This window comes from Scomber japonicus, chromosome 18, assembly GCF_027409825.1.
Source record: "Scomber japonicus isolate fScoJap1 chromosome 18, fScoJap1.pri, whole genome shotgun sequence".
NCBI classification, from domain to species: domain Eukaryota; kingdom Metazoa; phylum Chordata; class Actinopteri; order Scombriformes; family Scombridae; genus Scomber; species Scomber japonicus.
This window is the reverse complement of record NC_070595.1, coordinates 7,345,617-7,359,015: the sequence shown is the minus strand read 5'-3', so window position 1 is coordinate 7,359,015 and position 13,399 is coordinate 7,345,617. Positions and strand designations below refer to the sequence as shown.

Below are 13,399 nucleotides of genomic sequence, written 5' to 3'. Positions count from 1 at the left end.
TGCAATTCAGCAGAAATCCTGGCCAAATCCTAGCATCTGAGATTTAATTATTAATAGACATAATTCAAGACACAGTGTTTCTAGTATTTTGTCCACTCCTTGAGGAAGAAAGGGAGTTCTTGCTGTTTGATTAATACTAAACTACTACTGAGGAGCTTAACTGTGAATCCTCATTTTGATTTCGACTTATTTAATTTCCTTTTGGCTTTCCTCTTGTTTACCCAGATCACCCTCTCATCCACCAGTCTAAACTTGATTTTTCCATATCAAATGTGCTGTGTTTAGTTACATGTTTATACTGATTATTGTCTGTGGTTCTGTCTGTGCTTGTGTTTGAATGAGTGGAGATCCTGCTTGGGGTGTCTGGTGAGTGTGCATATTGGCGTGCCTGTGTGTGTGCGTGTTGTCAAAAATGGAAAGCTGTATGGTTTCACTTGACATACTATGTGATTGTAAATAAATAGCTGAATAAATAAAACGTTTCCAAACAACGACAGATGGTTGAGCGGTTGGATGGATTTACACATGCATACATGCACACTGTAATACCCTCATGTGTGAACATATCTTTCATTTGCACACAAGCAGAGAATCACATACAGGTAGAATCAATTCAATGCATCATTTAGGGTTAAAGATATCATAGTCTTTTATAAAAATCTATTTGAACCTTGAAATATTTATCTCTCATATCAGGCTTCAGAATGGGATTAAGCCTCATGATACAATCAGTTGTACTGTTACATGAGCGGCCTTTTATTGTAATTTTTCAGAGGGTATCTAATCTTCCACTTGATTACTGCTGTCATTTGTCCCGGTAATCCAATTATGAATGTGAAGACTTTTTTTCTGGACAAACATTCCAAAAGCAACAAAAGCTTTCTCTGATGATTTTGATTTCAGCGAGGTCACAGTGTGGGCATGTGTGTCCTGATTCGTTGTGGCGAGTGAAAGACTGGATTAACAGTGTGTCCTCTTTAGTCCTTGCCTCACGCAATGAGCCAAACATGTGAGGGGGGAATTAGAGAGGAGGGAAAGAGAGAGGGAGGGTGGAAGGGTGTACAGGAAAAATAATTACCACAGACAAGGAGAAAGACACATAGTGAAGAAAGCCAGTGTGTGTTCTCAAAATAAACTAAAAGCACAGATTATGAATGACATGATAATGTTGCAGCAATGTAAAATTAAAAGATAGTCACTATCATATATGGTTAATCTCTTTTTTCATTAAAAAACCTCTAGAGCAGGGGTGTCAAACTCATTTCCGTTCAAGGGCCACATACAGCCAAATTTGATCTCATATAGGACTGACCAATAAACAGATGGAAGGGAGGAAGGGAGGAAGGAAGGAAATAAGGATGGAAAGAAGGGAAAAGTGATAGGAAGGAAAGAAAGGAGGGAGGGAAAGACAAAAGGAAGGAAGGACGGAAGGAAAGAAGGAAGGAAGGAAGGAAGGAAGGAAGGAAGGAAGGAAGGAAAAGGGAATAGGAAGGAAAGGAAAGGAGAAAGGAAGAAAGGAAAAGAAGACAAGCAAGGAAGGAAGGAAGGAAGGAAAGGAAGAAAGTAAAAGAAGATGAAGGAAAGATGGAAGAAAGGAAGAATGGAGGGAAGGAAACAAAGAAGGAAAGAAGTAAGAAAGGGAGGAAGGAAGGACAGATTATAGGAGGGTAGGAAGGAAAAGAAGACAAGAAGAAAAATGGGTCGGATTGGACGCCTTGGCAGGCCGGTTCTGGCCCACGGGCCGCATGTTTAGTGTCAGGTCAGTAGCATTGACTTTGCTCATAGAGACTGAGGAAAATCTCTGTTAAGGTGTGTCCTGACTAAATGTAAGGTAGATTTTTTAGTGGCCGTTTTCAGCACTGTTCAAGTAACGATCATGCATTTAGAATTCCCCAGATTTCGGTAGGTGGAGATCTCTAGCCTGGTATCACAACACCAGCTAAATATAACAAAAACATACTTGTGCGTATTATATTCCATTTCAGCCAACTCTTACACACTGACCTCTAAGTGAATTATAAAATGTATATCTTTATATGTTCTTTTGTTGCACTGCTGTGCGCTGGGAGGAACAACATACACAACACAGAAATGACTAAATCCTGAAATCTCGAAATATATAAACAGTATATGATGATCGATATTTTACATTACCACAAAAGATCAAATGACTGTGTGTAATATTGCAGAGAATTATCAGTGGCTGTAGCTCTTCTAGGCTTTATAGTAGGTTGCATCTCATAGTTTGGCTCTCTAACCTGGAGCTTTACTGTTTTGGTTCATTCTCAGTGCTCTCATTGCATCATTTCGGAGAAAAAGCTCTAAAAACCACTGTACACTATGTGCTCAGCACCAAATGATAAACAGATATGGTTGACGATTAGCTGGTGAACATAATGAAGCATTTAGTAGCTATTGAGCCAGGTATTTCCCTTAGGGGTTAGTAGAGAACAAAAAACTGATTTAAAAGAGAGTGTTGTTTTTTTCAGTGTCATTCCTCCATAGCCTCTGTTATCAGTCCATATATCTGGTGAAAGAATCATTTGGCAGTCAGGTTCATGCATCAGGTGAGATAAACTCTGATAAACTTCCAAACCCTCACCTCAAACGATCCATATCAGAGCTGTTATGTAACATTCCACTTACCATACAGCTATAACACCACCAGCACGCACACCAACAACACAAACAACACCAGCAAGCAAAAAAACAAAATCCTCAAATTAAATAAATTAGGGCAACTGAAGTAAGTACACACAGACATTATTCATAAAAGCAACAAACGAGGTAGTATTAAAGAGTAAACATGAGTCTTTAAAGGACCGGTGTGTAAGATTTAGTGGCGTCAAGTGGTGAGGTTGCACTCAACTGAATAATCCCACAATCCTCTAGGGTGGCTGTGAAACTTGTGAAAATGTGAAGGCGTATTGTTGAGGCAGTGTTTGGTTTGTTTGTTCTGGCCAACACTAACATTGGCTTTGGTGCTAGTAGTCTGACAGCTAGTGAAAGGGAAATCACCAGAGTGCAGTGAATTAACTCAAATGATTGTAGTATAAAGACACATGTGTGTGGAAGGTCCAGTCATTGGTTCATAAGTACTCCTGCTATAATTACACCATGAAGACAAAAGAACACTCCAAGAAACTCCAAGAAAAGGTTATTGAAAATGATGATTACAACTATGTGTCAATATGCATTTCAGCACCTGAGTATTGGTTTAGGACAGCCTTGAAAAACTATTAACCTATGTTTAAATTCCACTTTCCATTTTCACACTCTGTTCATGTGCAACCACCCTGCAGTGCCTTAATACTCCACATGGGGGCAGATATGGCACATCACCAGTTTGGGAACCATGGCTTTAGACCAAAATGCAGGAACTTGTATATCAGCTGCTGATTTTTCTAAAGCTAGAATTTCCTGTAAGCATGAGTCATAACAGATGATTTAAAAAAAAGAGAGATTGATTCAGTTATACTTCTTTTGTTTGGTGTGAGTCCACAAATTCAAAGCCAAAACATTACAAAATGGAACAGTGACAAAACCAACTCAATGCATGTGTTTTTTTTAATTAACAATACAGCTTATCAAGAAACATTCAATATCAGTCCCACACACTGTCAAAGCCAACTGTGTGGCCCTGGCCCAAGAAGATCAAAGACAGGGAATGTGTGGTTCATCCATTTCACATCTGCTTCCCTTTTTTGATCCAATTTTTAGTTTTTGTGTTCTCTTTCCTCTTTTACTTCCAGCGACCACCCACCTTCCCTTTGCCATGGACCTTTTTACTGTAAGAGGAAGAGAGAAAAGAAAAGTAGACATAGCAATGAAGTGAGGGAGATGATAGTGATAGAAATGTCCATGTGCAGCTTATCATCATTTGTATAGTAGTGTAATCACTCACAATTTCTGAGCATGTTGGATTCTGTTCAGCAGCACAATGATCTGTGGGAAACACAAACAGAAATGTAACATAACACTGACAAATGATAATTATGAATCATGCATCAGTTCTTTTAACAATCACAGCGCGTATGAGCCATTATGTACTCATTGCTGTACTGCAGTGTCTCATGTTTCTGGTGATGATGTGTTCTGTCGAGTGAAATGTTGCAGAATAAGATGTAAGATATATCTCAGTCTTCTTGCTGAATACATCACAAAGTAATGTAATGTTATTTATCATAAAGTAGATTGAGATGCATTGAGGGAAATAAAATCCTTTTAGTGGTCATATGATCGAAATGTAGCTCTTTAAAATGATCTTTTCTGGGAGCTGCAGGCAAAGTGTGCAGATCTTTTTTTTGATGCAGCACCTTTAAGGTTTTTTTCTTTTAATGTGTGTGAGAGTAGATGTTTCTGTGATAATTTTGAAGATATAAAGATGAGGTGAATCAGGAGTTCTTTCTTAATGCACGTTTAATGTGGGCTCGGGTCATCAGACAGTATGCAGGATCAGTATCCTGCTACATGATCTTAGAAAGTCCGGCGCCAGACAAGAAAAACATACTAACAGTGTGTGTGTGCTCTTCATTTATTGTTGTTGACATCAAAGCATTACCTCATATTTCTGGTGCTTCATGTGCTCCATGAAGTCAAACTTCTCAGACTCCAGCTGGTAGATGGAGTTCCACATCTCCTGGGCGTGTTGCCTTGGAAACACAAAGAGAAGAATTAAAAAATGTTTTGGACATTGATTTGACTAATTTGCGGTCTTTGAGACAAAGTCATGATGTTGCGTCCGGGTTAGGGCTGCAACTCATTATTATTTTCATTATCTATTAATGTGAAAATCACATTTTTTCAGAATCCAGGAAAGCAGGAAATCCTTACAAATAAAGAGGCTTGAAGAATAATGTCATTTTTGCTGGTAAATAATGGATTATCAAATTTGGTGCTGAACCTAACAACCTAGCAAAACAACAACAAACAAAATATTTTCAATTAATTTTCTGTCGACTGACAAATTGAATAATCATTGCAGCTTCTGTAGCTCAATGCAATCTCTAATTCAATGTTTCTTTCATTGATATTTCTGACAGTGAAATGTGTTCCTAGGGTTTATTTCTATATTTTAAGACAAATCAGCATCCACTACAGCACTTGCTTATTGAAACTGAAACCTTCATGATTTTAACAGTTGTTTTTTTAGCATCTAAAAAGTTACAGATCGCATGCTGTTTTTTACTGTGTGGCTCATGTAAGTCATTGTAACTTACTGGCTTTTCCCAGACATTCCTTCATGCTGAAAACTAACCGTAATTGTTTCTTTCTTATCTAAATATTTCCAAATTCTCTAAAAAAAATGCCTTTGTCATTTAGCCCACGCTGTCCGGTCTCCCTTTGTTGGGTTTCAGTGCTGTGGGTGTTTGATCCCTCAGTGTGCCTTTAACACTTTCAGATGTGTTCAACTGTTTTCCATGTTTTCATTAGTACAAGGCAGCTGTGGTTCAGGAGTTAGAGCAATCGTCCACCTAACAATAGATGGTGGTTTGATTCCAGGCCCCTCCAGCCTATGTGTCGCTGTGCCCTTGGGCAAGATACTTAGCACCAAATCACTCCTGATGGCTGTGCCAATTGTGTGTTAATGTGTATGAATGTTAGCTCCCAGGTTGGCACCCTGCCATCAGTGTGTGAATGGGTGAATGTAACATATACTATAAAAGTGCTTTGAGTGGTCAAAAAGACTAGAAAAGGACTAAGTACAGTCCATTTAGTACATTTTCACTTTTAACAAGAAAAAACACAAACCAAAATCTTGAGTAACAGTGCTCAGGTTGTTGGAGTATAACTTATAATACTAATTTATAACAATAAAGAGCATGACAGAGTGACTAACATTAGTCTAGACCTCAACAGACTAATGTGGGTAGCACTGTTAGACCCTGCATGTTTTAGGTATCTTCCCCACTCTAACACACCTGATTCTAATTATAAACTCGTTATAAAGCAGCTGAAGCTTGTCAAGGGGCTTTATAACGAGTTAGAATCAGGTATGTTACAATGGGGAGATACCTAAAGCATGCAGGGCAGTAGCTCTCCAGGAGCAGGGTTGGAGACCACTGAGTTAGACTAACATGCTGACAATAAATGAAAGCAGATAAACACACTTTTTAAAATATTACCCATTTGCTGTTGTGGTTTTGGCTTTAGAAAGGTTAAATCAACGACTTCACTCACAATATTTCAACATATTTTGAAATCCGAAGCTTGACAGGTATATGTTTTCTTAGCTTTAAATGGACCAATGCAAACTGGGAGAGGGGTTTGGCAAATTAAACAACAAATTAAATCAGAGACATGGCTGAATGTACCATATGGTCATAATGGTCATCTGGGCACATGCCCAAGGGCCCTTGAACAGAAAGGAGTGTTCCATGAAGGGAAAAAAAAAAAAATGGATAAGTGGCTTCTTTTTTTTTTTTTTTTTGCCGGGCTTTACAGAATTACAACATAACGCTTGACCCATTCTCTTGATGATGATGATTATGGTCACTAGTATATCCAAAACAGAATATAGAGTTACAAGGTTTCCACCTGACAGTAGTATTATCCAATCAGAATAAAATAAAAGCTGTTGGGGAACATGAGCTTAAGTTCCCAGGGGCCCTATAGGGCTACAAATGTACTAATGTAGCATCAATGAAAGAGCGCCTCTTGAATTCATCCTTGTCATTATGATACAAATTTGCAACCAAGTTCATCACCTTTCACTTTTAATACCAAATCTAAAGCTTCAATAATGGTGTAACATCATTGGTTAGCTGGAAAGCTGGAACTACAAAACGTGAAGACTCACTTGAGCGCGTCCTCCCTCAGATTATCGATGGCTAGCGGCTGTCGCCTCTCAGACAGAGTTTTCCTCTTGATCTCTCGGCCTGTCATGCGCTTGCCCCTCCTCAACTCAGCCTGGGACACCAAACACACACAATACACAGTCATCCTCTACTACATCATCATCATCTCTGCCTCATCATCATTATCATCACCACTGACATTAAGAGCAGGCTGACCTTAGCCAAGAAGCCTCCAAAGTTTGCTCCCATGCCTGACAGCACTTTCTTCTTTTTGGCATCATCATCAGCCTTCTTCTTGGCTTCCTCTTCCTCTTTTCTGTGGCGCTCCTCCTGACAGATGAAGACAGATGGAATGATTCATAAAAATGGAAAACATGTTTCTATGTTGAATTGTATTTCTTGTGTGCCTGGAGGGAAGATTTGATGTTGTGTTTAACACATTTGATTAGCAAATATATAGATTAAGGCTTGGGTAAAGTATAGAAAATATAATAACACTGTGCAGACAAGGTGATAAGTGAATTTATTTGTGTGTGTGTATGTGTATGTTACCGTAATCCTGTTCTGTCTGTCCTTCTCCTTCTCTGCTCGGACCCTCTGGATCTCAGCTCTATCTGACCGACGGCGATCCTGATGGAAAGCAAAACAAGAAAAGCCATGAAACAAGATGCTTTGTAAGCTATTAAAAGGTATATTTTAGCACCATTCTTTTTTTTAAAGACTTATTTTTCAGCTTTATTTAGATATTAATTGGCAAAGTTGCTGACAGGAAACAGAGACAGAGAGGGGAATGACCTGACCAGATTCGAACCAGGGATCCTGCAATTATATGGCATGCTCTTTAACCACTTGACCACCAGGACACTCTGCACCATTCTAACCAAATTACATTCAAGAGGAGACCTGGCTTTGTGTCTCCTTTTTAATTGATCATCAGAATATTTTTGATAATCAGCATCCTCGCTCACATTCGTTCTATGCCAGCCATGTCCAAACTATTCCATAAAGGGCCGTGTACCTGCAGGTTTTTGTTCCAACCAATCAAGAGCATATGATTCGATCACTTTTATTAAATGAGTCAAGCCTTGTGTGATCCTGCTTGGTTGGAATGAAAACTTGCAGCCACATGAACCCATTATGGAATAGTTTGGACACCTCTGTTCCAAACTATTTACTTTCACTATGTACATCAGCACCTGATTACTGTTTACACTCAATCAGGTGCATATAATCCCATTCATGTTTCTACAGAGATTGTTGGGAGGTGTTATGTCTTAGAGGACTTACGATTCGTTCCATGAGAGCAATAAGTTCTTCCTCATCCTTCTTCCTCTGGTCAAAGTGGACATCGATTAGAGTATGAAGCTCCAGTAAGTCCTTCTCCATGCGCTTTCTGTGGATGTCCTAGTGGAACAAGGGAAAGTTTATTTCCATGTGGGCATTGCTACACAATTATTACACGATTATTACTGCACGACTAGGTAAAAACTCAAACTGACCATAGCCTGACCATCATGACAGGTATAGTGCAATCAGACTTTAGAGAGCTTGTAAGGACTCTGGCTGTTGAATTGTGGATCAACTGAAGAATTCTTGCTGTCATGGATAGGTCAGATGAAGATGTATGGAAGTAATCAATTCTGGATGTTATGAAAGCATATTTGGGTTTCTAAATTTGAAGAATTTGGGTGTCTCTAGGTGCATTAGATGAGATGAGATGGATCTTGAAAAATACATTTTTGCAGCAAGCAATATTAATGGAAATATCCAAGAAAATTGTTCCTTGCATGGTTGGACCAAAAAGCAACATCTCTGTCGCCTACTGTAGGTACATCAATGTAGGAAGCTGTTACACATCCAATGATGGACTTGTGACAAGCTGTTCTCAAAATTTCACAAACTGGGAAGATTCATCAGTTGTTACAGAGAGATAGATGAGTGTGTTGTCAGCATAGAAAAGATGATTTTTGTTGTACTTTTTGAAAATCTGAACAAATTACCACACAGAACAAAAGTTGTCCATAACGGATCCCTGCGGAACACTATAATTAACCATAGAACGGGAAACTATAGTATTATTGAATACAACATTTGTTGTCCTGTAAAAGTAAAGAAGCAACAAGTGTTGACTTTATTATTTGTATGATAAATGTATGATTGTGCACTGTTTGGCTTGTAACTGTGCTCTCTTGTGGAATGTGCTCATTGCTATTCTTTAAGAAGTTTACTGCTACTTCTTTAGTGTGTCCATGTTAGGATAAGATAGAAGTTCTGAGTTTTGGGATGTATGACCACTGTCTGGTCCCTATAGGTCTGTGTGTCCTGAGGAATGCTCACATTAAGGAGTTTGATTGTTACCAGGTCTCTGACCTGTCCCCATGTATGGGCAAAGGCTTGGGGTCTTGGACAAGGCAGGACATGTTTAAGAGACAGTTGATCATTATAGCTGAAGGCTCCACTTTCCTGTGTCCGGGGGTTGTGTGACCCTTGTAAGACATGACTTTTGGGTAACAAATATATGCAAAGGTATATATTTGTGGCTATTTGCCATTGGCTGTAGTCATATAGGTTGACATGTTTGACCAACCACAAATCATTGATTTGTTCCTTCAGAGACTATAATATGTTATGTTTGTTCTTTGCTTGTTGAAATGAGCTGATGTCACTTTGTGTATATGCTTTGTGTAATTGTTTAATCTTGAACCTAGCACTGATTTGTGTATTATTTCATCTTTGTGTTCAGTATTTTCAGACAATGTCCATGACAGTTCTGTCACTCAGACCTGAGCAGAACCAGACAAGTGCCATTCAGCTTATTGAGACCAAAAAAGGTTTTCAGTGCACTCTGAGATGGTGCACTATGGTGTTATGGTTGACAGTGTCAAAAGCAGGACTCAAATCTAGCTAGCAACCACAGTTTCTAAGCATTAACCGCTTTCTTTCCCCCTGCTGGCAGAACAGAAGCCAATCTGTTTACACAAGCTGCAACATGACAGCTGTGGCTTCAACATTTATGATACTGCAGTGTTAAAAAAGAGGCAAAACTAATCTGACTTAATCCCCCTTTTCATAACTTACATCAAAATCCACCCTATCTCCCTCAGGAATCTTTGGAGGGGCAAGTTGAGGCACCATAGGTCTGTATGAAAAAAGAGTAGTTGAAACATATAAATAAGATTAGTGAAATATTAAATTTGGACCAGGAAAACTAGAACAGCTGCTACAAAACAGAACGGTGGAGAGTGACTGAACATACTTGGGTTTGGGACGCTCCTCCTCTGTTGATGAGAGAAAAAACATAAGAGTAAATATAAATGTCTCCCTGAACTGTGTGAAAGGAGGGAATCTGAACAGTGTTAGCAAAGCTATTAATGTGACTGAAAGCAAAGCATGCACGTGACAGAGAAACACAAAGTCAACATTTCATATTAGGCTTGTTATGCAAGGATGTTTATATCACCAAAACACCTTTCTTACCAATCCAGGATCAATTTTTACATTACGAGATTTTAACCACATTTAGCACTTGTTAGGCCATTGTCAAACTTTTTTTTTAAAATATGGCTAATTATAGAATTTAATACTGTGTTTCCTAAATGTAAGCTTGTGAGACTGGTGTTAGGACTCTTAAAATACTCTAAAAGTCTGGGAGGATTAACGAGGGTAGATTTGATTATTAATTTTGGGGAAAAAATGTTTGATTAAGCCAATATAGTGCTGCAAGTAAGGAGGAAAATCACGAGTTTTACCCCTTTAGGGAATCACACTTCTGCTATTTCTCACCTTCCTCCTGGACGTCTTGATCTGACGGACCAGCCACATAAAAAATGAAAGATGGAAGGATGGCAACCAAGCGATGAAGGCATCATTAAAAATGGGTGAAAAGTACACATGAGGAGAGCAAGGCAATAGAAATGTTAAGGTGGAAGAAGAGGAGCGCAGGAGAAAAGATAGAATGAGGAATGAGAACGAGGGAAAGGCGGAAAAATGTAGGAAAATTGAAAATAGAATAAAATGAACATGACAAAGAGATGAGAAGGTATATAGAAGCAAAGGAAGGAAGGAAGAAATCAACACTCCAGGGGGTCAAGAGGCAAAAATGGAGAAAAGACCATGAGGAGAGAAGGAGGGGAGAGGTGTGGAATGATTGAAAGAAGTCCCAAGTTAAAAATCAGGTACTGCTGACGAAGCAAGCTTAAAACTATCATTTCCCGTCATGCAATGAAGGCCACACTGTTGACAGGCATGTCCCATCCAGTGTGGCTGCAGGGAAATGTAGTTTTGTGGAACATTCTGTGGGCGTTCATTACATCATGCACATACAGATACTGTAGATGAGTTTTATTCTTATAAACATTTTTAGGAGGTAGGATTGAGGTCATAGGTGAAACCTTAATGGGGAGGGCCAAAGAACCATAATCTAGCCATCTGGCAAGGCCAATACTACTAAAAAGCCTTTGCCACTCAGATATTTGTAGTCAGATCTGTCATACTGTGCTCCAAAACATGGTGGACCTTTGACCCCGAGCACTAAGGTTTAAATCCAGATTTCAGTTTGAGTTCTTGTGGTACTAAAACTCAAATCTGGTATGTGCATGTGTATAATTATTCAGGTCAGTGCACGTACAATGGTTGCAACTGTATAAAAAAATAAAGAAATTGTACTACCTTTAAAGGCAAAACATGTTCCAAAACAGAAGCTGTGCATCAGTATGATGTTTCTATTAAGTTGGAATGGTCACTTGACTTTAGGTGAACCTGAGGAGGTCTCTTCAAAAGTTAGCCAGGACAGATATTATATGACTCTCCAAAATTTCTTCAAGATCTGAATCCTGCAGCTGCTCAATTGAAAATTAAACCTAATTCTATCTCTAAGGGTCAGCCTTAAATAATAGGCTGAAAGTGTTTAAACCACTCTGTCAAACTGAAGGGAACTGCAGAGAGGGAATAGTCACTACAAGCAATGTTGTTCACATTACACATAATAATTTGATCCATTGTTGATATAAAAATATTGATTAGTGCAGCTTAAATGAATGGATAATGATTTTAAAAAACACATTTCCTGAATAAATGGCTTGTTGGAATAAAACATAGTAAAAAATGCTTATAAGATAATAGAAACATATTTGATTTCTATTTTGGGGGTTTATACCTTTAAAGCACCAGTTGCAGCAGCTGGCAACAAGAAACGCAGTACAATCTTCATAACACTGACAAAAGCAGGATCAACATGGCAATGGTAATGTGCTCAGATATGACATGATTTTATCCTTACATATGGAAACATACTGTAAGAATACAGTAATGACTACAAAATTCACCATTTACATTTGATATTAAAACACAATACAGGTAAAAGATCGATCACAGTTCTTTTTCAATATGAATGTGATTTAAAATCAGTTAAAAATACATTTCTTCTTTTTAACATATCTGGATATAACTTTCACCTGCACAGGGTCTTATGTCTTAAACTGTAAATGGTGACTAAAAGAGTTATTGGTGATGGCGTGTTGTCACCCTACCTTGATACTCTTGCTGCTCTGATAGTCCGAACCAGCACATTGTCAGCCAATGGGAACGCAGGATACAGGAGAATTTGATAGGTCAGAGTTAGTGAAGTGTAACCCATAACCCACACAGTTATGATGAAGAAGAGAGGGAACAAAAAGGAAAGATGTGTGTCTTTTGAAGGACATTTAATCATAATCACAACTCTTTTTATCAGTCTTTTTGTATGTTTTTGTGTGGTCTTTTCAACACGATGGATCAGTTTTACAATGTTTTCACTCTGAGAGTCCTCCTCCAAGACTTTACCTCCTCCATCCTCCTCCACCTCTACAGTCTCCTCCTCCTCAGGCTCGGCCTCCTGCTCCTCTTCTGCCTCTGGGAGTTCAAAAACAGAGCAATGACAAGTCAGATAAAATGCAGATAAAATGGATTCAACAAATATTCACACATCCTACTGAACTTACCCTCCTCTGCCTGCTCCCTGGACAGAGAGGGAACAGAAACACATCACAGTTAATGCATTCACACTGCCATGAACAATCAACAACACCAACTGATGAGTGGAGATGGATGCTGCACTACTCACTCGTATTCCTCTTCTATGTCTGACATGGCTGCAATAAAGAGAAACAAATGCTAATTAAATCAAATAACATCACGAATGAAGCAGTAGAACACGACAAAGCACGGGGAACCTATCAGAAAAGGATAATGTTAGGATGATTAAAATAATAAGGAAATTAAGGCAGTGGTTGTACTAGAAATTATTAGTTGCGTCATTCAAAAAAACAACTGAATGACAAAAACAAAAGTTAGTTGCAGCTCTGTTTTGAGGGCCTCAATAGTCCTTTGAAGAGTCCTTTTTTAATGAGATCATTTTATTTTCGCCCTGTTCTCAACGTATTTGAGAAGATGGTGACTTTGGTTGGACGTTTCAACACTTTCATATTGAGTCAGTGTTGGTACCCAGAGGATAATCCTTCATAATTATGGTGCCACTAGCTCTACCATCAGGTCAAAAATTACTTTGGCCTACAACTTTGGTCTATGACATGGTACAGAATGTTAAATGTGTGATGGCTTCAAGA

At 38.7% G+C, this 13,399-nt stretch overlaps 1 protein-coding gene across 2 annotated transcripts; it reads right to left on the bottom strand.

Moving 5' to 3' along the window:
* Positions 1-3,742: 3,742 nt before the first annotated feature.
* On the bottom strand, positions 3,743-12,923 carry tnnt1 (troponin T type 1 (skeletal, slow)). Of its 2 annotated transcripts, XM_053338559.1 has the most exons (13): positions 12,898-12,923; positions 12,776-12,792; positions 12,618-12,686; positions 12,326-12,343; positions 10,054-10,075; positions 9,876-9,936; positions 8,085-8,201; positions 7,350-7,427; positions 7,014-7,127; positions 6,800-6,909; positions 4,562-4,652; positions 3,905-3,945; positions 3,743-3,788 (listed from the first exon to the last, which is right to left on the bottom strand). In XM_053338559.1, the coding sequence occupies exons 1-13, from the start codon at positions 12,921-12,923 to the stop codon at positions 3,743-3,745; spliced, it is 810 nt and encodes a 269-aa protein (XP_053194534.1). The 2 variants fall into 2 exon arrangements, with proteins under 2 accessions (XP_053194534.1, XP_053194532.1); XM_053338557.1 differs by lacking the exon at positions 12,326-12,343 and having other exon boundaries at positions 10,054-10,073; positions 12,580-12,680.
* Positions 12,924-13,399: the final 476 nt, after the last annotated feature.